Source organism: Leuresthes tenuis, unplaced genomic scaffold (assembly GCF_036924035.1).
Source record: "Leuresthes tenuis unplaced genomic scaffold, fLeuTen1.0.hap1 SCAF_12, whole genome shotgun sequence".
NCBI lineage: Eukaryota > Metazoa > Chordata > Actinopteri > Atheriniformes > Atherinopsidae > Leuresthes > Leuresthes tenuis.
Genome location: NW_027325366.1, coordinates 20863227 through 20887284, shown reverse-complemented (window position 1 = coordinate 20887284; position 24058 = coordinate 20863227). Strand labels below are relative to the sequence as shown.

Here is a 24058-nt window from a genome sequence, read left to right as displayed (position 1 = left end):
ACCCCCCCACACACACCTTTTGTTCGTTGCCCTCTTCAGTTTTTACACTCGTCGCCATTAGTGTAAAAAGTTTGAATTTAGCATCAACACAACATTTTGAAAGCTTGAGCTTCTTTGAGCTGCTTGATAATCGTGTCTATCGTCTGTTTACATCCCATGAGTGAAATGATATAACTAGCTTGATAAATGGTCCTCATCTGTAAAGCAGAAATTACTTCTCCTTTACGCGCAAATTGCAGCTCATCTTTAATGGGAAAATCTCCCACATAAGCCACGTGATATGTGTTTAGTATGTCTGATATTTTTGTTGAATTGATTAGGTTTCAGTGGATTCATTAACTTGTCGGATTAACTGAGTCAAACAACTTTTATTCTGCGCTTTCAAACATTTCTGGTAAATGGAACCAGTCAGATATCATGAGGCAAGCTGTTGGGGATGAATGACACACCATATCTGGCTGGTAAATAAGACATCCATGGTTGGTACAGGTATGTTCTCTGTTGGCAGCAAAATAATGGATAATTCCATAATTCCGTTTAAATGCGCAATAAAGTTTCAGATGTTCTCACATGGACAGGATCCCCTCCCCTTGTGAAAAATCAAATCCTAAGTCTTTGCCGTTGAGACGTCCCATCCTCACTTTAAACGAAGAGAAGGAAAATGTGTTGCAAGTCTATCCTCTCTGCGAGTTGAAATTAAATTCATATAAACGATAAACAAACATTTCAAATAAAATAAGGAATGAAAACTGTGCAAACACTGTCGAGAATCCAGCACTCGGAATTTCAAGGTAGCATTTCTCAGCTCAGAGAACTTGAACGAGGGAAGCAGCAAGTTTATTACCAAGGACAAAAGACGGCGAATGGCTTCCTTCAAAGGGCGTGGAAATCTGGCAGACTGGAACTCCTCAATTTGGCTCCTGACACCCTAAAAGTGAAGGACGAAGAGCAGTAAATGACAATAAAACGTTTCCTAATTTTGTATTTGTGGGAGCATGTGCGCTTTTGTGAAAGGAAGCTGCGGCTTTTGAGCTCAAGTTGAACGAGGAAAGCGTTCAACGCCTCAAAGAAATTCCAATATTGTTTATATTGGAATTTCTTGGACAGAATGTAAAGGTGAAATAATCACTGACGGCGAGCAATGGTGTGTCCATTTGGCCTCTTTAGGATCTCTGACACAGTTTGGATAAACCTGTATTTTCTAAGTAATACTTTCAGCATTTTGATGGTGATTAAGATAAATACTTTAGTGATCAAGCCATACTTTCCTCCCGGGAACCAGTGACTTTTATTTTTTTTAACTAATACAGAGCCATTGTATTCATGTATTTTTATGTGAGTTCTCATCTATTTCTTTTACTATTTTGTTCTTTCTCGTTTCCTCTTTCCTTAAATTGTTTTTGTCTTAACGTCTCTGCCGTTGGCAAACACAGAGAACACATCATACCCACATAAACCTCCCGACAGCCTGAAGGCTCAAAAACGTAAAAGCAGCTTTTCATCAAAGCAACCAAAGAACAGAACAAATTAATAACTAAAAAGACGACCACATTTTTTCTTCATGAGGTATCACTCTTTGGATTCATCTGATTTCAATTGACCTGCAAAAGTCTTAATTTATCAAACCGAGACTGCTCAGTAACTGCTGCCACGTACAATTCTACGTTGGATCCTTTTCTCGTCTTCACGGTATGAAGTGTGATTAAATTGTTGTTTTGGGAAGATATCTAACTTACTTAAACAAACTTTTATGAGACACGTGCCTTTAGGTTGTCTTCGGCTCGTTTTTGTTTCATATATTATCTTATAATCCAGTTACGTCAAAAATATGAGCAGGACAGCACATTTGAATCTCGATATTTAGAAAGAAATTGTGCGGTTGACTGAACGAGAATGGTCGTCAAAGAGCACTGATGGCATGGCAGAATGAGGGCTGGATGCAAACATGTACTGCCACCTAATGTGTTAATGTCATAAGGATTGAAACGAAAAAAAAAACATTTCAGTGTTTAGGAAAGCACTTCTGGTTTTTTATCTTTACCATCTCGGGGTTCTGCCAAACATCTCTGGGCCTTCTCCTTGAATTAGATACGGAAGCCTGCGTGACCTCGAGCAAGCATTACAGAGGAAGCTTTTAATCTGTGAGGATTTGTGCTACAGACCAACTTTAGTGTCTGAAGTTCTCGGTTAGGTTTAAGATTACTGAAAATGAAAAAGAAACGCAGCGCTCGGATTATTTATGCAGCGCAAAAACAAAAATAGTTCCGCTTGAACTGCAGGGAAATGTCAAATAATGCCAGAGAAAACAGTCCATCTGCTTTGGCGTCTTCAAAGAAATGATGGGGGCATTACAGGAGCAAGGTGACGATTGAACAACACAACCACCATTATAGTCTCTCTGTGGGAAATCTGTCGCGTTATGCGCTTTCTTTGTACAGTAGTGCCCTGCAGAGGCATTTATGGACAGATGACGGTTGTAATGGTTTCCAGTCTGCGCTCCGGAAAACATCAAAGTTTCATCTCACAATATCATCTGAGACTGACGCAGCAGGTTCAAGTTAAATTTACAGAGATTAGGTCCACACAGAGCCTGCGGTTGATACACTTTTAAACTGGGTCAAGGCTGCTTGTTTATAGTTTTGATCAAGTTATCATGGTGGTCTTTGAGTGAAAACATGAAAGGAACATGAACAGATTCATATAGGCGAGGACACAAATCTGTCTCAAATCTATACGGAAGCTATGCAGATTCATTACAGATATTTCATTACAGTTTTGCTATTTCAGTGTTTCCTTTTTCCAATGTAATAAATAAAGACTAAATTTGAGTCTAGTGACTAGTGGAAGCAGCAGCTACAGAGCTTTATAGTACTAATGATACATATGTGCTGCTCTGAATCTTTTCTGTGAGTGGCTGATATTGTATTGTGTTGCCTGTATATATAAAAATAGGGAATTCATATATATATATATATATATATACACATATATATATATATATATATATATATATACACATATATATATATATATATATATATATATATATATATATATATACATATATATATCATAACCTCGTATCAAAACTATTTTTGGTGCACTGAAAGTATTTGATTAAATTTGTAATGTTGCCATGACTGTTTCCCCCCGGCTCTCTTGTGTTGCATTCAGGGCCCTGCTTTTAGCCTTTGGTCAGTCCACAGAGTCACCTTGATCACGCGGTAGCTAAAGTGGTAGTTTTCTAAAATAAAATCCGTGAGCTCAGGTAATAACTTATTACAAAACCGTGTCAAACACCTTTACATATTTCTCATCGTTACAGCTGTGGAACATAAACAGTTGGTCGCGCTAATTTCACCTCCAGCCGTCTAATACCAAAATATTACCTCATGGAGTATTTTTGCTTTGCAGTATTGGAAGCAAGGGTGGGGCGGACAACATATTTTGCATATCACGTGACCGTGTATTAACAAATCAACAATTACCTTCCCTTTATTCTTCAGGAGTTGCTAAAAGGCTTGGAAGAAGCGTTTGAGGAAAGCTCCATGGAAATGTGTGAGCGGAATCCTTTAAATCCTGGCTATGTTGGGTCTCTGTTGAATTTTGCTCCCCCAGAGTCGCTGTATTTCTCTAACTTGCGCGGCAATGGAGCACACATACCCGGGCTGCATCAGCTTCCATATAACAGAAGAGACGTGTGCACCCTCCCGTGGACTTCCTCAAGTTCGTGCGTATCTGGACCATCAGCACCACCGACACACGGCCGCGCATTTGGTGGCTACTGTCCTCCGTTTCTGTCCAACTCGGTTTCTGTAAATGCCAACTCCTCCGGCGGCCACGCCAAGACGCATTTGGAGGAATCTGCTGCTCGATGCTTCCAAAACACGAGCCACAAGACAGCGGAGTCTGGCAGGCAAGAAGAAGTTTACGTCTCGGAACACGGGGTCCGTGGCTACTCGGAACTGGACAACGGGTCTGTGGCACAACTTGATCCGGATTCAGCACCTCCTGTAAATGTAAACAGAACCAAACAGGAGCACAATCATCCTGAAACATCATCAAGTAACGCGTGTTCCAGGACGACTTTTGGCCAGGGTTAAGTATTTTCTTAAAACAGACTCGTTATATGATTTCTGCAATTGTATTATGTAATTTCCACAGTTTGCAGTTGTTAAAAACATAATGATGACACAAGTGGGACTTCATCTGTATTTCTTAATAGTTGCTTTATTCTATTGTATGACAACACTGACCTCTTATTACATCACTGGGCCTATAAAAGTGCTGTTATAGGAATTACCCAACCTGAAATCCTTCTAAGTGGTTGTTTGGTGTTATAGAGTTCACGTGTCTGGAATAATTTAACATTTTTCATATTATCTCTATTTCAATTCTATATGTCCTTGCTTAGACTATTCTATGTAGAAATATCTTGTTACCATTTTTACAAAAGTAAAAGTATGTGCACCTATACTTCTACTTCATTACGGGGATGTAAGATAAAAGTTCACGCCCTATTTTTTTTCTTCTTCTTCTAAAGCTGTGTTAAAGTATACAACTTGTTACTCTTCCCCCGCCAGGTGCCCCGTGGTGCTCGTCCCAAGTGAAAACAAGAAGGAAGAGGAAGCCTTACTCGAAGCCTCAGCTAGCTGAACTTGAGAATGAATTTCTGCTGAATGAATTTATCAACCGACAGAAACGCAAAGAACTTTCAGACAGACTCGACCTGAGCGACCAGCAAGTGAAGATATGGTTTCAGAACCGGAGGATGAAGAAGAAACGGCTAATGATGCGCGAACAAGCTTTCTCCGCGTACTGATGACCTTTGGACTTGATCCTGACCAGCAGCGCATCGATACCAGAACTGCCAGTGCAGCAAGATGTGTCCAGAAATGTGTCTCCCAGAAATGTGTTGTTATATTGTTTTTTTCAGTCACGTTGCTTTGTAGCAAGGGTTTTAAACAAACAAACAAACAAACAAACAAACAAAAAACCATCTGAATTATGCTGAGAGGCTTTTTTTTTTTTACTGTAAGAGAGCAGCATTAATGTACCGTACCGCAGGCGCTTGAAGGTGGCCGGGGTGGACTGCTGCAGTACAAAGCGCACAATTGTCACACCATAGACCGGATGTCTGAGCTACGCTCCCGTCTGCGGTTTGGCTTAGGCAACAAAAGCACTTTGGTAAAGATAAGTATGAAAAGAGCGCTTTGGGTCAGATGTGAAGATTCGCCTCGCGCGATAAAATCTGGGTCAAAGTGTTATGCTGTCACAGAAAATTTAAGAAATGTTTGCTAGAAAAAGAAAAAAGGAAAAAAAAATGCCTCGCAGATTAGTATACAGTGCAGGACACTTTAGATTAAAGAGTCTAACAGCAGTGGATGAAGGTTGCTCTCCAGTTTTTTTCCCCCCATGTAAACCAAAATGTGAGGCCTGTTTTAACTGGAATGTGAATCCGCAGGCTTTGTCTTACTTGTCTTTTGTGCCGCTCACGTAGCCTGGGAACTTAACTGTCAAGTTCATGTTTACGGATAGCGAAAGTCCCTCCTGCAAAAATATGTTATGCTTGCATGCCCTTCCTAAATGCTTTTGTGAAATTAAATGTCTGATTCGCCCATGTTCTTGTAAATCCATTTAGAAAAGCCCTCTTGCGATGCTTATGTTCTGCATGACCGCACACCGGCTGGATGCGTCTTTTAATTCCGAAAGGCGTTTTACATGTAAAGCCAGCAAAACGACTCAATGTGAAACGTTCTGATGGAGACTTTAAACTACATGATTTGTGTTATGAATTATGTGTGATTGTTATGACTCGCCGTCTGTGTTGCCACACAACATGAGTTTTCATTGCGGTTATTCTTCAGATGGTTGCACCACAGTCACCTGTAGATCGGTTTTTATTAAACATATTGCAATAATAACTCACTTTGGATTCCACTCATTAAATCATTTCCGAAAGCATGCTATTGTAAGCAAAAGAATTAAAAGACCATCCGTCGTCTTGTTCGTGGTTTTGTAAAGGACGCAAACTAAAGATGAATGCATTGTTAAATAAAGATAAAGATAAAGAAATAAAGACTTTGACGCAACATTAAGTTCAGTTATTGTGTTTTACGTGAAAGTTTTATAGCTATCTCTAGACTTTCAACTGAGAGAAAACTTAACCTATAAAGGTTTTTACACTTGCAAAGTTCACAACCAAACCTGCGGTCCCTAACCAGTAGATCGGGACAAATATTTCTTGAAACTACGAGGTGAAAACGATCCATTCCTCTTTTCAACAAAATTCAGCGGCGATTATAAAGAAGAAGGAAGGATGGTTTACTTATCAAATGTCCACTGTGAGAGAACCATTTAAAACGAGGGTTTAACGCGTGCTGAGCGTTTTAACTGAAGATAAACTCCTCACTGTAACACGCTACATGCAACTGGGGCAACTGTTGCTTTATGCAGACACTATAATAACGTCTCTTAGGACCAAAATCCCCCATTCGCTTTTATATGAAACACCCCTGTTTTTGCTATCGCTCTAATTTTTATCTGCGTAATTCCTTCTCGCTGTGCGTAACACAGCAGCTGCCCTCACCCACAGCTGGAAGTTCCTCTGGCTGTGACCAAATGTGTCGGGTGTAATTCAAAAGTCATACACGTCTTGAATATCTCTGCGATGCTATGCGCACTTGCCCATAACTGTTCGCCCTGTGTACATTAGAGCTGCTTTTGGTGTAGTGTGCGCAAACCCAACTGGGTCATTTACATTTACAAGAAAATGTTAACACCTTTTTGGTTGAGACTGGACTGTCAGTCAGTGGTTTACGCAAGAAAATGGAGACTTGCGGATAAATGAAAAAAATAAATCCAACTACCAACGGAGCAGTGCGTGGGAGATAACACGAAGGAGTTGGTATATTAAGGATTTTTCACGATCACACACGCCAGCTCTTGTTTCAAAAAGACTGCAGTCACGTCATGGACGTCAGAGTAACGTTTCAAAGCTTGTAATTAGTAAAGAAAGGTGAGAGAACGGCTCCCATGTCTGTAACTGCTATAATTTGCCTTTTTATAGTTTTCTGTTTTGTTACTGGGGCTTAATTCGTCATCTCCAATGCTGCAGTCTTACAAGATTTCCAATGGCCCATTGGTTTTTACTGTATATCTAATCTCAAATGCTGTGGGCCTCGTATCTTGTACCCCATCTCAACTTTATGCCTTTTCTCAAAGCTTAAATACAACTGCTCTAGTGTTTTACTTTTTGGACGCCTACAATGGATTTTCTGAGAGTCCAATGTTGTAGTATTTTGTTGCTCTGTTGGTTAAATGCCAGACAGCGCCTGCAGCTCAGGCGGCTCAAGGTAGTGGGGGTGCCAAAACAAAGTTAAGGTCAAGTTAGCAGACTGCTACTTCCCACAATCTGAGCTCAAATATATTTATCCGTGGGAATATAGAAATAATTTTCCCTTCTGATATTGTTAAAAGGAATATATGACCGATGTTGAAGAAGCGCTCTCTGGTTACTTGTCACGTTTGTAGTGTAAAGGATAATCGTCGCTGAACAAAACTGGTCCAGCAACAAGACAGTCGAAGCTTTGTCTGATTTAAATTGAAGATTTTTGTTCGCAGTATAGCTTTAAAAAAAAATGTGTGAAATGTGAAAAACTCATACCTCAAACTCGTTGGATGGAACCTTTTACTGCAAATAGAAATATCACAAGGTTAAAGCCAAAAGCGCTGGTCATATAGCCAAAATATGTAGGTGTGGAAGTGCAAAACTTTTTTTTTTAACTGATGGTGGTGACAGAAATAATAACGATGGCAGAGGAATGCTGTAAAAGGCCAAATCTAAAGAGGCTCCATAGGAAATGACGAGGAACTACTCACCTTATATCTGTTAATGTATATTCTTGAACAATACTCAACATTTCCCCGCATCCTTCTTGAATGATAGCGATGTTTTAAAATCTTACAACCTCTGCCTCTGCTGCATCTAAAGTAGCTGCTTCGGAAACGTCCAGATTTTAACCTAATATCTGTCACTTTCACATGGATAACTGCCTGCGGATTTTCATTGTGAAGCTTTGTGAGGGTTGAAGCTTGAGAGTCCGACCAATGAGCTGGATTTTTACCCTCCAGCACGATAAAGTTTACGTGTGAGAGATGGTATGCAATCTATAATATTTAATTTAAAAAAAAAAGAAAAACTAGACACAGGAATTAAGATTAGAGCTGTTTTTTTTCCACTGAAACTAATTTATTTTCCAGATGAAGCCACGCAAAAGGTATAGATTGCTTTAAAATAAATAATTGCTCTTTCTTTAGTGTGAGTGGAACAAAAATATATATATTTTTTAAAATCAAACAAACAAAAAAAACATACTCACAGCCAAATAAAAAGATTGATCGAGGCTTGAGTGATGAGCTATCCGTTTCCCAGTGTTTTAACATCCTCCACCGAGGAGGAAGCAAGCGCTGCAGGCATGACTGCCCTCGCGCAATACAATGATTTGGCTGCAGACGTTTGTTGGTGAATGCCTGGTGGACATCACCTAGACCACCGACGGTCAAAGCCAGTTGTTTTGGACTTGGCAATGCTGAAAGAGATCGGTGGGTCACGTTTGTAAATGACTGGTGATTTTCTGGAATCCGAAATCTACTTCTCTGTTGTTGTTTTTTAAATACACGGTGGGTTGTTTTATTTGGCCTTTTCCTTTTCCTTTCCTTTCCTTTCCTTAAGCGCCATCTAACGTGAAGGCAAACGACGAAGAAACAGATCTTTCTACATTTGACGCAAAACGTAGATGTAGATGCACGCAAGCCTTAGTTTGCACGCTTTGCAGCAGAGTGTGTAACTCAGCCTTTACAGCACTATTGTTTTCACATCTTTTGTTGTTTCTTTTGTGGCACCTAAGATGTTTTTTGCACCGTGCTGCAGGCCAAGAGAGGCTTCAGTCTTGCAATGAGCTTAAACAATTTTACTCTGACATTTGTTTGTGTGTTTAACAGTGAACTGATCACAATGATGCCCGGTGATTATGTGCAGTGAAGCCAGTCATTTATTTGCATGAGACCGACTTGATAAATCACACGTGCTTATGAAGGCTTATGTTGCAGCATGCGCAGGCACGGTGACCTTGCTGACATTCTCGTCGAGCTTTGCATTAGATGCGCGGGTCAGCTAATATGTCTAACTGTTGCTACAAACAAATACGTCTTCTCCAAAGTGCTCATATTTACTGACGCACGGAGCGGGTGTGGTTGCCACAATCGTAACCCTGCGAGGCTGCTATAGCTGTAAAGCTTTCAATTAAATATTCCAGCGATGGTTCACAATTTTCTTTTTTTCCGTGAGCTTTAGGGCAAAGAAGGCTGGAGAGGAGTTCCCGTTGCAGCCAGGGAGCCAATGGAGTCTCTTGTATGCGCTCACATGAGTTTCTCCGGACAGTTTTTAATGACTGATATTGATGTATGGTGATTTCTTAGCAGGATCACATGACACAATTACCTCAAGAATCGATCAAGATGTATTGCAGGTCTGCCTACGTTTCCGATTTTTTCTCCGCGGCGGGGTCTTTCCACACGCCCGCGGTGCTATAGATGGACAAAGTTTAACACAGTCGAGCTGCCAATTCCATTCCTCTGCTGCAAAGAGGAAAAGGGAAGAAGAGATATGACGGAATACGATGATCGCAGCTGTGCGTCAAATATGTTTTTACCGAGTTGCACTTATTACGTTTCCTCGCCAGATTTTACATCAGTCTCCTCCTTTTTACCGCAGACTTCTTCGTGTCAGATCAATTTCCCTTATTCTCCCAACATAGCCCAAGTTCAACCTGTTAGAGAAGTCGCTTTCAGGGATTATGGACTGGACCATCCCAAATGGCACTACAGGGGCAATTACGCGTCTTACTACTCAACGGACGAGATAATGCACCGGGACTTGATTCAGTCCTCGGGCAGCAGGGCAGAGGTGATATTCAAAAATGAGTCCTTGTACGGCCACCACGGAGGAGCGAGTTCGCCGTGCAATTTCTTCACCGGCGGTGGCCGAAATGGGGTTCTTCCGCAGGGCTTCGACCAGTTTTTTGACACTCCTAACTCCAACAAGCCCAACGCGGAGCTTCCCAAACAAAAGACAGACTCTGCTGCTGTCGGTGATGCTGCCAGTAACAACCAGGCTGTAACCACGCTAGACCAACAAAACGCTGAGCCGACCGGAAGCCTCGACGAGGACTCATCATCCAACTGCGGCGACAAGAACACTCGGCAGAGTAAGTCAGTATTTTCTTGTTTGTTTTTGGTCAAAAGGGGTTCATTTTACTGCACAGTGTCCACCGCCGGGACGTTCCAGGGTTATGTGGCTCTTTATACGCATGCAAAAGCTTTTATATCCCAATAAGATTTACTTTACGGTTGTAAAGGTATTTACAATGGGAAACGGTTAAGCGACCGTGCTTAAAGGTTTCCTTGTGCTCCAGTAACAACGCAATGTTGCTGGATTTTTGCCTTTTTCATTAATTTGTGTATCGATAGGGTATTTAAGAAAATGCTTTTTTAAAAAAAAAAAACATTTTAGTCATCAATACTATATTGAATATATAAAGGAAATAATAAGGAAAATATCATAGTACAATAGTCTTCAGGTTTCAACATACGCATGCTATATAAGGTCGTTTTATGGAAGATAGGTCTACCTCTTTTGTTTATTTTGTGTGTGTGTGTGTGTGGTGTGTGGTGTGTGTGTGTGTGTGTGTGTGTGTGTGTGTGTTTGTGTCAAAGAGACAGGGGCAGATGTAAATACATTATTCATCTTCGAGCTGACTTTAAAATAATCACATATATATGACTGGGTTTTTTAAAGGGATTTTTCTCACGATTATTTTCTTTACCTTTTATTTATTTTCTCTCTCTCTCTCTCTCTCTCCCTCTTTCTTTTCCCCCCCGCAGGTTCATCAACCAAGTCCAGGAAGAAGAGGTGTCCTTACTCCAAATACCAAATCCGAGAACTTGAACGAGAGTTTTTCTTCAACGTGTACATCAACAAAGAGAAGCGGCTTCAGCTGTCCAGGATGTTAAACCTGACAGATCGCCAAGTGAAGATTTGGTTTCAGAACAGAAGAATGAAAGAGAAAAAACTGAACCGTGACCGCCTACAATATTTCACCGGGAATCCTTTATTCTGATATTTGACATCACCTCAGTCTTTGTTTGTTTCTCTCCATCTCAGAAACACACACGCACACACAATAAGATGGAAGCCTTCTTGATACGTTTACTTTTCAGACAGGTACCATGTTAGATTTCAAAATTCTGCCACGAGCCGCCCACTTTTGTTATTTCTTTTTTAAAAATACAACAATTCATGCGTTTCCCGTACCTTTCTTTGCTTAATTGCCAACAAATATCTCAGCAAATTACCAGCTCTGCTTTAGAAAACATTCGTGTGAAATTTGCGTATTTCTTTGTGTATGTATACGTTTGTAAGACGCATGTAGCTACTGTACGCTGTGGTGTGAACTTAAGTAGACGGGACAAACGCATCATAGTCACGAAACCGATCACATGAAGTTCCACGAAAATAACCCAACATATGAAGGAGGAGGGGGGGGTTCTGCAGATTGATAAGTGCAGAATTTTTTGGCGCTCGAAGGCTTGTATGGTCCCGTCGTTTCCTTCTCTTTGAAACGATGGATTGTTTACTAAACCTTGAACCGTCTAGACAGCATAATAAAAGTAGCTGTAAATGTCTAAATAGGGGGCTATTGGACTTTGTGTCCCAGCCCCCCAGAGCACATGAGGACCGATTCCCCTTCCTGTCTTTTAGTAGTTTAACTCCAGGCAAGAAGCTCTTGAACAAATCAAGAGATTTCTGAGCATTCCGTTCATGTTTAGCTCACTTTGCCATCTTGAGGCCCTTGTAACGTTACCAGCGCTGACTGGAAAACGGTGGACGTAATCTAATACGGAGCGCCATCTGGAAGGATAAGTAATTTTCCAAGTTTGTCTCCTTTCGTAGTCCTAAAAAGAATGGCTTTATGTGTCTCTAAGAGCGCGTCTTAGAATCTGCTCGAAAGAGTTGTAGAATGCGCGTTTCTGTCTAATACTGCAGGTGAAACGATTCCACGTGCAACTCCAGGATGCAGCGAAGCCAAAGTGTCTCTGCAGAGAGATAGAAAAAAAAAATTCATCTCAACGCCACAATACCCCCTATTTATGCTGTTGAAGGCTGGGTAAATAAACGCATTATCCCACACACCCAGTCGCTTTAATGATAATTCACGTGATGCAGTCACTCGTTATCTTTGCTGCAGGCCCATGCGGCAACATTTAACAGGCAGTTTGTTAGAAACATGGGGTGTGGAGAGTAATATGTTTTTGTGGAATGTTTATGTCATTCTTGTTAGATTGAATTTATACGCATTTTCCCTTGAAAAGGCTACACGAGCACTGAGGTTTCATTAGGCGTTCAGATGGCTCGTCGTCTTGTCCTACAGTGAAACTGCATCACCAACTGTGAGAGGTGCTTCGCCTCGATTCTCAGTGCGTCCACATGGGGGCAGACTCTCAACTTCAGCTGAGTGGAAATGGAGAGTTGGGCCAGTTTAGCAGTCCACTCACATTGAGAGCAGCGAGTGAAAGAATAATCTGTTCAGCACAGGGTTTGTTCAAATTCTATTTGAATTATTTCCTTTAATTGACACTAATTCTGATGGAATATCTTCAGAATTGTTCTATTTTATTTCTTTTATCAAACAAAATGATCCAAAGTCAACGTTTTCTTTTTTTTGGAACATACACAAATTCATTTGTGGGGGGGGAAAATAAAAATAAACGCAGAGAAAATCTAATATTAATGCACGTTATTTTTCTCCCACGGTTTAACTAAATCAATCAAATTCCTCTGTCACGTTTTTAAAAAAGAAAAAGAAAAATAATCACATTTGCAGGTCGCTCCATGCAGTTAGAAATGTCTGATACCAAAAGAAATCCCGTTCTGCTGCTTGTATTTGTCATTAAGACAATTCTCCTTAACTAAAGGCCACATAATAGACACCTCGGTTGGCTCTCTGGAGATACTCGAAATAATTTGCGCTGTTGTTGCTGACTCAAACACTTTGTATTTAATTTTTGTAATTCTGATCCGCGGCTGTTGAACTGTAATGCCTAAATGAGCGTCCGTCCGCGTGCGGCTGCTTGCTTTGAAACAGGACAGGTAAAGGTACTCAGAAAAAGAGAAAGTAATGTTGCAGTTTGCAGCTTTTTGTTTGGATTGAAACAACAATATCTGCGTCGAATAAACATCTGTGTTGTTTTCTGTTCTACTCTAATCATTTGGCAAAGGCTCCTGCAATTTGTTTTAAATTATTGTCATTTTTATTATTATGATCATTATCATTGTTAAACTGATAGCAATAATAATTTGTTCACAGTTTCTTTTTTTTCCTTATATCAGTTCATGCGTTTTATTCAATCATCACCGACTCTTGTGTATATTTTGTATGTATGAATCGTTGATTTTACCTGACGATAGGCCCCCATTAAAGGCTTTGCGTTTAAAGTATATTGAAAGTATGATGTTATCATTGCAAAGTTGTCATTATTAAATACATTGGTCAATAAAGAAAATGATAAAATAAAAAAAAGAATCTCCAGAGGTCTCGTTTCAATTTTCTCCTCCTATGCAGCAGCATATTTTGGACTCCTGGACCGCACTATAATTTGAGTGTGTGATGCTACGCCGCACGCGTTTGCTCATGAGCAAAAATGAATATGTAAGAGCACAAAAACACATGCGATAAAATGTCGTTGTGTGATTATTTGCAGATTTTGTCGCTTTGTTGTATAGCATTACACCTTTATTATTCGCATCCGCCTCTTTGTGGGCACCGGTGGAGTGAGTGGCAGCTCTCGCGGTGTAATTTCTGCCTCCTTGAGGCAGCGCTGCTTTTAGTCGTGCACGCATTAGTTTTCCTTACAGACTGAAACAGACTGTGCTTACAGCCACGTCCAGCAGGTTATTTTCAACGTTGAGTCGAAGCACATGGAAATAGAGACACTGAGCTTTATGGAAGTAAGAAAATACCCAAAAGGGATATCTTTGTTCACTGAGAGGCAGTTGTACGCTAAAGTTCAAACCAAAGCACTTCAATTTATGCGCAAAGCTCAGCCATTTTCCCCTGGGAAGGTGGGCCATTTCTTTAACCTCTGGATGCTTTAGTTCAAAACTTGCAGGGAATGCATTGGTTGCGTCTCTTGGACGGTGTGCTGCTTATTCATACCAATATTTAACAGCTAAAATTCCGCAGGTCGGTGATAAATTAAACGAACCCACCATCACCCCCCACCCCAACCCTATATTAAATTTAAAAAAACAAACAGAAAACAGTGTGCATTTTCATCTTTATTTATTATTCTTTTATCTTCAGTTTGAACTAAAACACACTGCTACCCCGTCATGTTCTTTCGTTGAAAGGCTTCGGGACACATGAGGGCTTGATATGAAAAAAAAAACATCACCAAAATAGGTGGAGCTGATTACATTCTTTCTAATACTCTGCAGTTGTCGCCTATGCGCCATGTAGACTGCATAGCACCCCCCCCCCCCCCCCCCCCCCCACACACACACACACACACAGACACACACACACGCTTTACCTTAGTCTGTCTTCCTCAGAGACATTTGTAAGCTTTGAGGTTTGTTTGTTTTTGTGCCTTAAAGCCACTTCACAGAGAGTCGCTTGTTAATCAGGATCAAAATGAAGGCGAACTCGAATTACCGTGATTCAAATTCTATTTTCAACGTGTTAGTTTCACTCTCATTGAACAGCCTCTTGGAAGTCGTGCAAAACCAATTTCAAGTCCGTGTTGTAGGTGTCGCTGTTGACCACGTCTGCATCCGCAGTGTGAGCGCGTGCAGCAAGAGGAGGCTGCGTCTCAAGGCCATTTTCAAATCTCATTGGTGGGTTTGTCATGTGGTCGGGAGGCATCCTGACTTACAGATTGTTTTTCCTAGATATGTCAGCTTACAAAGGACATCTCTCTCCTCTTAAGAACTTAACCCCAAAAATGTCCTTTCCCAGTAGCTCTCCTGCGGCAAACCCATTTTTAGTGGACTCTTTAATTGGTGCCTGCAGGACGGACAGCTTTTACTCCAACAGCAACATGTACATGCCGTCTGGCTCAGAAATGGGAACCTACGGAATGCAAACCTGTGGACTCCTGCCGTCTTTCGGCAAAAGAGGGGAGGTCAACCACCAAAATACGGGCATGAATGTCCACTCGTACATACCTCAAATAGATAATTGGACTGATCCGAGTAGACCCTGCAGAATAGAGCCGCCCAGTCAGATGTCAAACTGTACATTTTCACAGAGCATAAAGGAAGAGAGTAACTGCTGCATGTACTCCGATAAGAGAGTGCAAAAAGTCAGCTCGCCAGAGGTCCCCGCATATTCTAACGTTATCGCTGAACCTTGCCCTGTGGATGGTCCCGAGATCCCGGTCCCGGGCTATTTCAGACTAAGCCAAACTTATGCGAATGGGAAGCATCCGGAGAACTACTGCCATGAACCGGCGAGCCCAAACCCGACCCTCATGCAGCTCAGCCGGGTCACCCCGAAACCGCAGCCCTCCTCTTCTAATTTTGCTGAGGCGGAAAAGAAAACTCAGGACATCAGACAGAACCCCGACACCACGAGAACGCCAGCCCCAGCAGAAAGCCCGGATCCAGAGTCCAGTTCGGTGGAGAAAACCTGCTCAGTGGAAGCTCCTGTGTCCAGCCCTGAGCTGCAGCAGAAGGAAGGGAAAGGTGGGTTGGCAACAATGAAAGCTTTTATCTTGTGGCGCTGGGCTGAGAAGGCTCCAGCATCATAAAACCAAGTGTAAAACACAAACAACCCCTAAAGTCGTAATGTTTAATGATAGTCTTTCTCAGGTTGCAGTAATGGGCAACAGAATGCTTTTACCATGCAGCATGAAGCCCCCATCCAGATATTTTGCTACATTTAAAGCACATGCTAATTGTCTTCAGACTCTTTAGTGCACAGCTCTCAGGAACTAAAAGCTAATACGCTGCCATCACTTTGTCATCTGTATTGGAAAATCCAGTCACTGGGTTTCATTTAATAACGGTGCACACGGTGCAGAATACGCACTAATTATATTGTCTTGCAAATCCCACAGTCACAGCCATTGAAATGAAATTTAGACAACGTTTGAACAATTTGATTAACTGTGATGCATCGAGTCATTTGAAGTTCGTTTAAGTTTAATAGATTTTTCTTACATTTTCAAGCTGTGAAAATTCAATTCCTCGCGTGTGGCTCTGTCATCTGAGACTCTGAGTTGAATATTTGTTTGGTTTTATTGGTAACGCCATGCACCTGGCTGATAACCCCCATCCCCTGCTTTGTTTGTGTTCAGTGAAAGCATTTGCATTGTGTGTTATTTCCCAGAGGTGAAATCCAAAAGCAGCACACGACACGAGGTTCCGTGCTGGGGAGGAAGCTCAGCGCGTCGCTAAAACATTCTTGTGTGTGTGTCTCTGCTTTGACTCTTTGCAGACTGCAAGAGCGACACGTTACCAAACAGCTGGCTCACGGCGAAAAGTGGGAGAAAGAAACGGTGCCCCTACACAAAGCACCAGACCTTGGAGTTGGAGAAGGAGTTTCTGTTTAATATGTACCTGACCCGGGAGCGCCGCCTAGAGATCAGCAGGAGCGTCAACCTGACCGACAGGCAGGTCAAGATCTGGTTTCAGAACCGCAGGATGAAACTGAAGAAAATGAACAGAGAAAACCGCATCCGAGAACTGACCTCAAATCTCACCTTTTCGTGAGCTACACGTGTCTGTGGTCAGCTGTCTTCATTTTGTATGCTTCAGTGGCATTTGGACGTTTATCTTAACTTTCAACGAAACTGTGACTATGTATATGCCCATTTTAAGCTGTGTGGCGTCGTGTATTTGTTCCATTTTATCACAGGGTAACACTTATTGGTCTTAAATTATTGGCGAAGCATTTTCTCCTCTCTTCCAAAAGACATCTTATTAGATAGAGATGACGAGCCGCGGAGAAGGGTTACTATATCGCAGTCATGAGAGCACATTTATTGTGTTTAGTGCAGCATTTGTTTTTTTGCAGTTTGTGCAAGCCATTTTCTCATCGGTAAGATGTTTCTGTGGGCCTCTGTGGTGGAAAAAAACAATGTTAAGCTGTGGATCTATTGCATGTATGTGGCATGTATATCTTGGAATAAAATTTATTGTCAAATAATTTTTGTTTAATATGTATTCCTGCTGTCAAAGCCCCTGTTTCTGTACTGATCACATTCATTAGTGTGAGCAGTTGATTTCCAGTGCAGCAGGCACAGTTTTTGCTTAGAATGCTCACGAGAACGAGGGGAAAAGCAAGATATTTTTGTTGGATCAGAGTTTGCTGCACTTCTCTGTGAGAGCGGCAACATAATCCCCAAAAGCGTCCCTTCCGTGGCTTTAGAAATTCGTTTCGTCTCAGCTTCATCTTACGGTGAGCCCAAAGCAAAAAATAATCTGATGTAGTTGCGTTATATTTACGCCAAAAGACGAGTTGAAAACTTCTACTGAAATCTGTGTTTGTGATGGTGCAACTCAGTTTTATTATTAAAAGAATGGGTGAAAGGTACGATTTCAAATGTATTGTATTGGCTCTGATGAACATGAACTGTGCACGTAGAGCCACTTTCAAAGAAAACGTCCACAAAAGCATATTTGATTGGGAGGCTGGAGCAAAAAAAACTTGACCGAGATGTCTAAATATGAGGGAAAAAAGCCGTCTTTCCCCCCCCCTGTCAATCCCTCGTTATTGTCTTTTTCTGTGTATGGAAAGAGTTCAGCAGAGGGGTGTTGTGTAATAAAATAAATTGTATTGCTTTGATGCCGAGGGCTGTTTATAACTTAAGTAATACTCCATAAAGAACATAAGACGGGGGTTATGTCCAAGCACAAATTCACAGGGGGGGCGACAGCTCTTCCTTCCTTCCGCGCGGCGCAGCCCTTTCTTATTTGTGCAGGAAAAAAACTCCACATGTTGTCAGAAAACACTTAAAAATAAACCCAAAAGAAAACATGATTTGCGGGTAGGTTTTGTAACCCAACTGCTGATAGTGTCGCACATTTCCCTAACTAATAACATGGCTCCCATGAAACTTTTTTTTCCCTTTCTGAGGTCTCCACACGTTCTGCTTCATGTCATCCTCACGAAAAATTAAAAAAAAAAATCTACCAAACTTAACAAAAAGAAAAAAAAAAACAATAGGCCAAATGTATAGTCTATTACTTTTAAGTGACACATTTCAGATAGCAATACACAGATGGATTCCTCCGCTCTTATTTTTTTTATTGACGGCATGTATAATCACGCACGCACCTCATAAAACATTTATTGATACATTATTGCTCTCCTTTGAATGAATACAATAATTTCACAACTGCCGTTTCCGCCTCAACTTAGAAAATTAAACCAACCCATAATATATGTTTCCTTGCCAAATATTAACAATGCATACACCGCATTGTGAACGGAAATGGCGTCTGCTACTTTACAACATGTTATTACATCTCTTTTACGAGGACTCTGTAAGTCTATAAACCATTTTACTAGCATTGAGGGTATCAGGACGATCTTATAAGAGTTTTCTCAGGCATTAAGATGCATGGAGTCCGTGTTGGTGTGTCAGGACTGTGTGCAAGGGAAGAGTTTGATCCCTTTCCCTGAAATGCAGGTATGTTCTTGTCGCTCGGGCGACACAGAGGAGGCAAAAGAAAAAAAAAAGATTTTTATATCTATATTTGTTTCCCCGTTCGTACTCACGTCAAGTGGGGCTTTTTATTATTTCTATAATGAAAAGCTAGATAAACCTGACGAAAAATGGGAGAGCAAGGGCAGGATTGATTCACTGGCTGTATTGGTAAATATGACCACGTGATCCATGTAACCAATCCCTGTAGATGCAGCCAGCAAAAATACTATGATTGTTCATAGAGGAAAGCTTCCCCTAACAGTGCATCCCGTATTATATGAGTGGGAAGAGATCAAAAATGTCTTCCAGTGGCACTCTTAGTAACTGCTATGTGGACGCTGTTATGGGTCAGGAGCCGGAGGATGTGTACGGTGCTCGTTTTATTCAGGCTCCACACGCGATGACCCCGAGGCCGTCAGGTGCTGGGGACAACGCAGACTTTTCCTCGTGTAATTTCGCACCCAAGTCCGCCGTTTTCTCATCGTCCTGGTCCTCCGTTCATCCTCAGGGGATATATCACCCGTACGTTCACCATCACCACCACCACCAGTCCCATCTGCCCGCATCGGATGGCAGATATGTCGGCGTCCGCTCTTGGATGGAGCCCATCTCAAACCATGTTTCCTTCGCCGGGTTCCACCCCACCAACAGCCGGCCGTACGCGACGAAGCCGGAGGTCTTGCCCGCTAAAGCCGTGGAGTGCGACGCGTTGGAGCCAGAGGCTCGACCGCTCTCCGGCGATTTCGCGTGTGGAGGATCGGAGTGTCCAGAAAAGGCGACCAAGGAGCACAGTGGAAGCGAGATTTCGACTCACAGCGAGCCCAAAGACGAGAAGCAACAACAACTTGACCCAAGTAAGTAAACGAAATAGCCGGTGCTGATTTACAACCCTGAGAACTGTATGAGCTGGGTGTGTAAAACTGGAGGTTTTACTAACCTATAAAAGTGTCTCGAACTATACCGGGATTACGAAAGGGGAAAAAACCCGCCCTACAAAGGTTATTGCAGGGATTCTAATGTTTTTCATGTCACAAGACACACGAAGTAGTAGCATGCACTGTTCTATTTCGATAGGATTCTACACGAGGAAGCTATAGATTTCAGATTGATTTATTTTTCTGTGTCGATAGGGAGTCCAAACGCCCCGATTTGGCAAAATAACTAATTGCTAATTTTGCATTGATTAACTGGAATCACACCAGTGTACTGACCCCTCGTGGGTCCCCGAACCCCATGATTTGGGACTCATTCAATAAAGTCACTGGAGTTTACAATTATGTTACACATTCTTATGACTTCATGGTGCCTTTACTCCTGCTTTCCAGACAACCCTGCAGCAAACTGGATCCACGCGCGCTCAACGAGAAAGAAGCGGTGTCCCTACACAAAATATCAGACTTTAGAGCTGGAGAAAGAGTTCCTCTACAACATGTATTTGACAAGAGACCGGCGCTATGAGGTCGCCCGCATACTCAGTTTGACGGAGAGACAAGTGAAGATCTGGTTCCAGAACAGGAGGATGAAAATGAAGAAGATGAACAGAGAACGAAGCAGCAAGGATCAGCTATAAGTTCGCGGGCATTTTTACACATTTTCATGTTTGTACCATTAAGGAAGCCATCTGAACAATCTCACTTATTTTGAGTTTCCCGTATAGAGCCATTTTACTTTTTAGATGTCTTATAATCGTGTTGTTGGCCACATATGTGTCACACATGGAGGGATTTGTCTTGGTAGAATGCAGACAGTGTCTGTGAAAAAAAAAATCTCTTTTTTTTGGGGTGCTATTTCAAACAGCAGACTGGGACGTCTATGCAGCACACGCACCAACGCGTCTTCCTTTTATAGTCTTTAAGAATTTGGAATAAAACTTTTTTTCTTTTTTTTCCCAGAGCGGGTGCTGTATTGTAGCCTCTATCTGTCAGTACGCGCGAATTAACAAGTTTCACAAGCTGTTTTGGAAATATTTGCCCATCAGATGTGACAGAAAAAAAAGAAAATGGCATGTGTTTTAGCTTCTTTTAGACCAAACTGAGAGGGTGCTATGTTTGGGAAAAACTTAATTCCCATTTGATCCCAAATATCAATGAATGTATTAAGACTTTTTCTCCATTTATTAACATATTATTAAACACATCAGTGTGTTTCTGGCATATCGGTGTTTTATTTTTCATATAAGGGATTAGATTGTTATTATTATTTTACTACCTGAAAATATCCCCTGTGGCGTTTACTTTTTAAACAAAGGTTGGCAGGCTGCAGCACAATAATACCCAAATCGTTATTTAATCTCAGATCGTTTTATTTTAATTTTAAAGAGAATATTCGAAACGCAGAATTACAAGTACTAAAGTGTTTATGATTGGGAGAGGTGTTGCGACGGATTTCCAATTTATTGTCCAACTTGCACTGGCAATTACTTTAAAGCAGGAAGAAACGTGGTCCAATAAAGCTATAGAAATGACTAGACGTCTGGCCTAAATTAGTTTATGGGCTTGGCCACTAATTACAACCCCTTTTGAAAACCTCCTCCCCTTGTGCGTTTGCGTCTATTGCTGACAAACAGAATGTAGACACTTTTTCCACAGGGTGTCTGGTCGATGGATTGTTTCAGAGGAAATCACCCCAGCTTAATGGTCACGTTTATTCATCAAATGCATTTCCCACCGACGGGTTAAAAAAAAACCTTAACTTTGATATGTGATGCAGCTTTTATTTGAGGTGAATTTTCGAGACGTTGAGCCACGCCACGTTTGTCCTAGTTTTGCACGATTTTACTTTCTTTTTCATTTCTTCTTTCTGCTTTTGAATTTGACATTTCCCGTGCCACAAATCAGCTAAAACTCAAAAAGACAAGCCTGCAAGATGCAGCTCCATACAATCGGTTCCCTTTTACTGGAGCACCGCAGAGGCACTGCTGGCGCTAGAGGGCGATGTTGCCCCGCTGGTGCCAGTCAACGCAACCTATTCACAGGAACAAGGAGACGACACATGAACCTTACCATGGCCTCCTCCATGTGTTGGATTATTTAAATGCTAAACGTGTCTGCTAAAGAGGCCCGCTCATTTCAAAAGCTGCAGAGTTAAAATCCCCTCAGCTGCCTGTTGCAGCACAGCTACTGATTTTGAAGTCTCTTGACTAACTTCCACGCCCCCATATTTCAGCAGTATATCATACATTTGCACAAAGGAGCAGCCAATTTTAGTCTTTAGGAAAGAAGGGTCACTGCAGCCAACAGCAGCCTCAGCTTCTAATTTCCCGCAAGGAAAACAATAACAGAGGCAACTCAATTCAGCTTTCAGAAATTACATTTGCCCTTCGAACGCCATCCTTATCTATACTATATCTAGATAGTGACAGACCATTTTTACTCCACAAACAAGAAACTTATTTGTGTGGCTGTATTCTTCTGGATCGTAAAAACACTAATGGCTCGATGATATTTAATGTCCTTAATGCTCTAATTTAGATAGTGTAAATGTTTGCTTTCCTGTTGAAATTACTCAAAGCATGAGCAAGATGCTATTTAAGCTTTTTCTCAAAGACTGTGGGGCACGATCATCATTGAAATACTAAACTCTTTATATCCCAACATTTACACAAAAGCTACATCAAACCTTTGCGGGACTCCAGATCCCTTACACATTAAGGGTCTCCTCTGATTTCCACACATAAATATGTAAACTCCACTGACCACCACATTTCTAAGCGGTGAATTTGAGGTAAATTTATTGCTGGGGAAGCCGAGTATGAGAGCCTTAAACGCCGCAATGGAGTATTTTAAGGCAACGGTGTAGTCTGCAGAGCAGGGATGGGAAGATGCAGCAGGGTGTAGCCTTATTTCCAGGCGACATAGAGTATCACGTTAAAAGTCATTTTAGTCATAAGGGTCCCAGCTGTTTAAAGTGCCCAAACGCAGTCAGCCGACAGCGGCTTCAAAGCCTGTGATGGAAAAAGGGACATTTTTAAGGAGCACGTTGAATTGATTATATCAGCCTTACACTGCCGTCTTAATGCATCGATGCATCGGGGTGATTCCCCTCTAATGGGGATTATAAGGTGGAAACATGGTTGGAAACACGTTTGGCCTTTTTCTTTTGGAATTATGGCCACGTGATGAAGCTGCTGTTTACGCGCACAATTATAAAACTCCCCTTTTAATGAGTGAGACAGGATCTGGTTGCGTTGTATTCAAATATTGAAGGTGACCGCGCTCTACTGCTTCATTTACACTGAGATGATTGTTGTTGTGATTTGTTCAAGGCTAAACAGGCGTGTCAGGCTAAAATGACTAACGACGTGACCCTTAATCGGACTGTGTTATGAAGTGTCGCAGGAATTCCAATGGCCCACTTTCCAAGTGAGGAGAAACTCCGTGTCATGTGCCTCTTCGCTAATGCCGACCGTGAGTGGGGTCAGTTTTCTATTTCAGTCTGTTCGTTAGCTGCAGTCCTGTTACACCCGCCGATTGATCCTTTTTTCACACACTTCATCGCGTGTTATTTCTGTCGAGGCTGCATGTAGGCCGACACTCCGAAAACGACACGCTGGGCAAAATGCTTGTGCGACTGTTTCCAACGCATTGCTAAAGGAAGGATGCCTTAATTAAAAACAAACCAGCGGCGCGTGTACGTGCACATGCACAGCAACACAACGCTCAAAGGCCCACCTTGTAGTATGCATAGTTGTTTTAGCCTTGATACATTCCGTTTAAGTAATGCTCTCATCTGTCAGCTGCACTTTTTGCTTGTCCGGTGCTTTATAATGTCTTCTTTTAATTATTATTTCAGACTTAAATTAACGCAATAAACTGTGTTGTCCTAAATGTTGTAAGTGGAATTCATATTACTGCTCTCAGCATATATTTTTAGAAGTGTCATGTATTATAAATGGCAATGACGTGCATCCGTAGCTTCGTAAGAAAATACTAAATGATTGATGTAGAAGATATTTCAGATCACTCGAGTCAAGCCTCCATTTACTGCCCGGTCTCAGTGACTGTTTCGCGTTTTACTGCCCTGGTTTGGCATGCAGCATGAAATCCAACAGACGTTCTTATTCTTGTACTTTCTTTCTTGTCTTTATTTGCACCCGTTAACACTCAATTGTACCTAATTTATCAATTTCTTTTTTTTTTTTTCTCCTTCATTTTAGGATTCGGTTTGTCCACTTGTGCTTTACACTGAGGACGATATACGCTGGTCCAAAGCAGTAAAGGACCAATTTTGGCTGCAGGCATTTTGTGGAGAAAAGTAACACATTTTATTAGGCCACAAAGTGACC

At 41.6% G+C, this 24058-nt stretch overlaps 4 protein-coding genes across 4 annotated transcripts; all 4 read left to right on the top strand.

Annotated features, from left to right (window-relative positions):
• Positions 1-3469: 3469 nt before the first annotated feature.
• Positions 3470-4822, top strand: hoxd12a (homeobox D12a). Its single transcript, XM_072397679.1, has 2 exons — positions 3470-4098; positions 4584-4822. Exons 1-2 carry the CDS (start codon positions 3549-3551, stop codon positions 4820-4822), a joined length of 789 nt encoding a protein of 262 aa, XP_072253780.1. The 5' UTR covers positions 3470-3548.
• Positions 4823-9461: 4639 nt separating this feature from the next.
• On the top strand, positions 9462-11216 carry hoxd11a (homeobox D11a). Its single transcript, XM_072397678.1, is given in 3 exon segments — positions 9462-9636; positions 9639-10268; positions 10945-11216. Coding segments are annotated over 3 exon segments (1041 nt in total). The 3' UTR covers positions 11181-11216.
• A 3847-nt stretch (positions 11217-15063) lies between these two features.
• On the top strand, positions 15064-17050 carry hoxd10a (homeobox D10a). Its single transcript, XM_072397677.1, has 2 exons — positions 15064-15805; positions 16560-17050. The coding sequence occupies exons 1-2, from the start codon at positions 15064-15066 to the stop codon at positions 16832-16834; spliced, it is 1017 nt and encodes a 338-aa protein (XP_072253778.1). The 3' UTR covers positions 16835-17050.
• A 1998-nt stretch (positions 17051-19048) lies between these two features.
• Positions 19049-20512, top strand: hoxd9a (homeobox D9a). The gene is made up of 2 exons (XM_072397676.1): positions 19049-19628; positions 20100-20512. The coding sequence occupies exons 1-2, from the start codon at positions 19052-19054 to the stop codon at positions 20342-20344; spliced, it is 822 nt and encodes a 273-aa protein (XP_072253777.1). The 5' UTR covers positions 19049-19051; the 3' UTR covers positions 20345-20512.
• Positions 20513-24058: the final 3546 nt, after the last annotated feature.

Coding starts and splice junctions, on each gene's coding strand:
- hoxd9a (XM_072397676.1), top strand. CDS start 19,052: ATGAGTGGGAAGAGATCAAAAATGTCTTCCAGTGGCACTCTTAGTAAC. Junction 19,629..20,099: donor GCAACAACAACTTGACCCAA/GTAAGTAAACGA, acceptor CCTGCTTTCCAG/ACAACCCTGCAGCAAACTGG.
- hoxd10a (XM_072397677.1), top strand. CDS start 15,064: ATGTCCTTTCCCAGTAGCTCTCCTGCGGCAAACCCATTTTTAGTGGAC. Junction 15,806..16,559: donor GCAGCAGAAGGAAGGGAAAG/GTGGGTTGGCAA, acceptor GACTCTTTGCAG/ACTGCAAGAGCGACACGTTA.
- hoxd12a (XM_072397679.1), top strand. CDS start 3,549: ATGGAAATGTGTGAGCGGAATCCTTTAAATCCTGGCTATGTTGGGTCT. Junction 4,099..4,583: donor CAGGACGACTTTTGGCCAGG/GTTAAGTATTTT, acceptor TTCCCCCGCCAG/GTGCCCCGTGGTGCTCGTCC.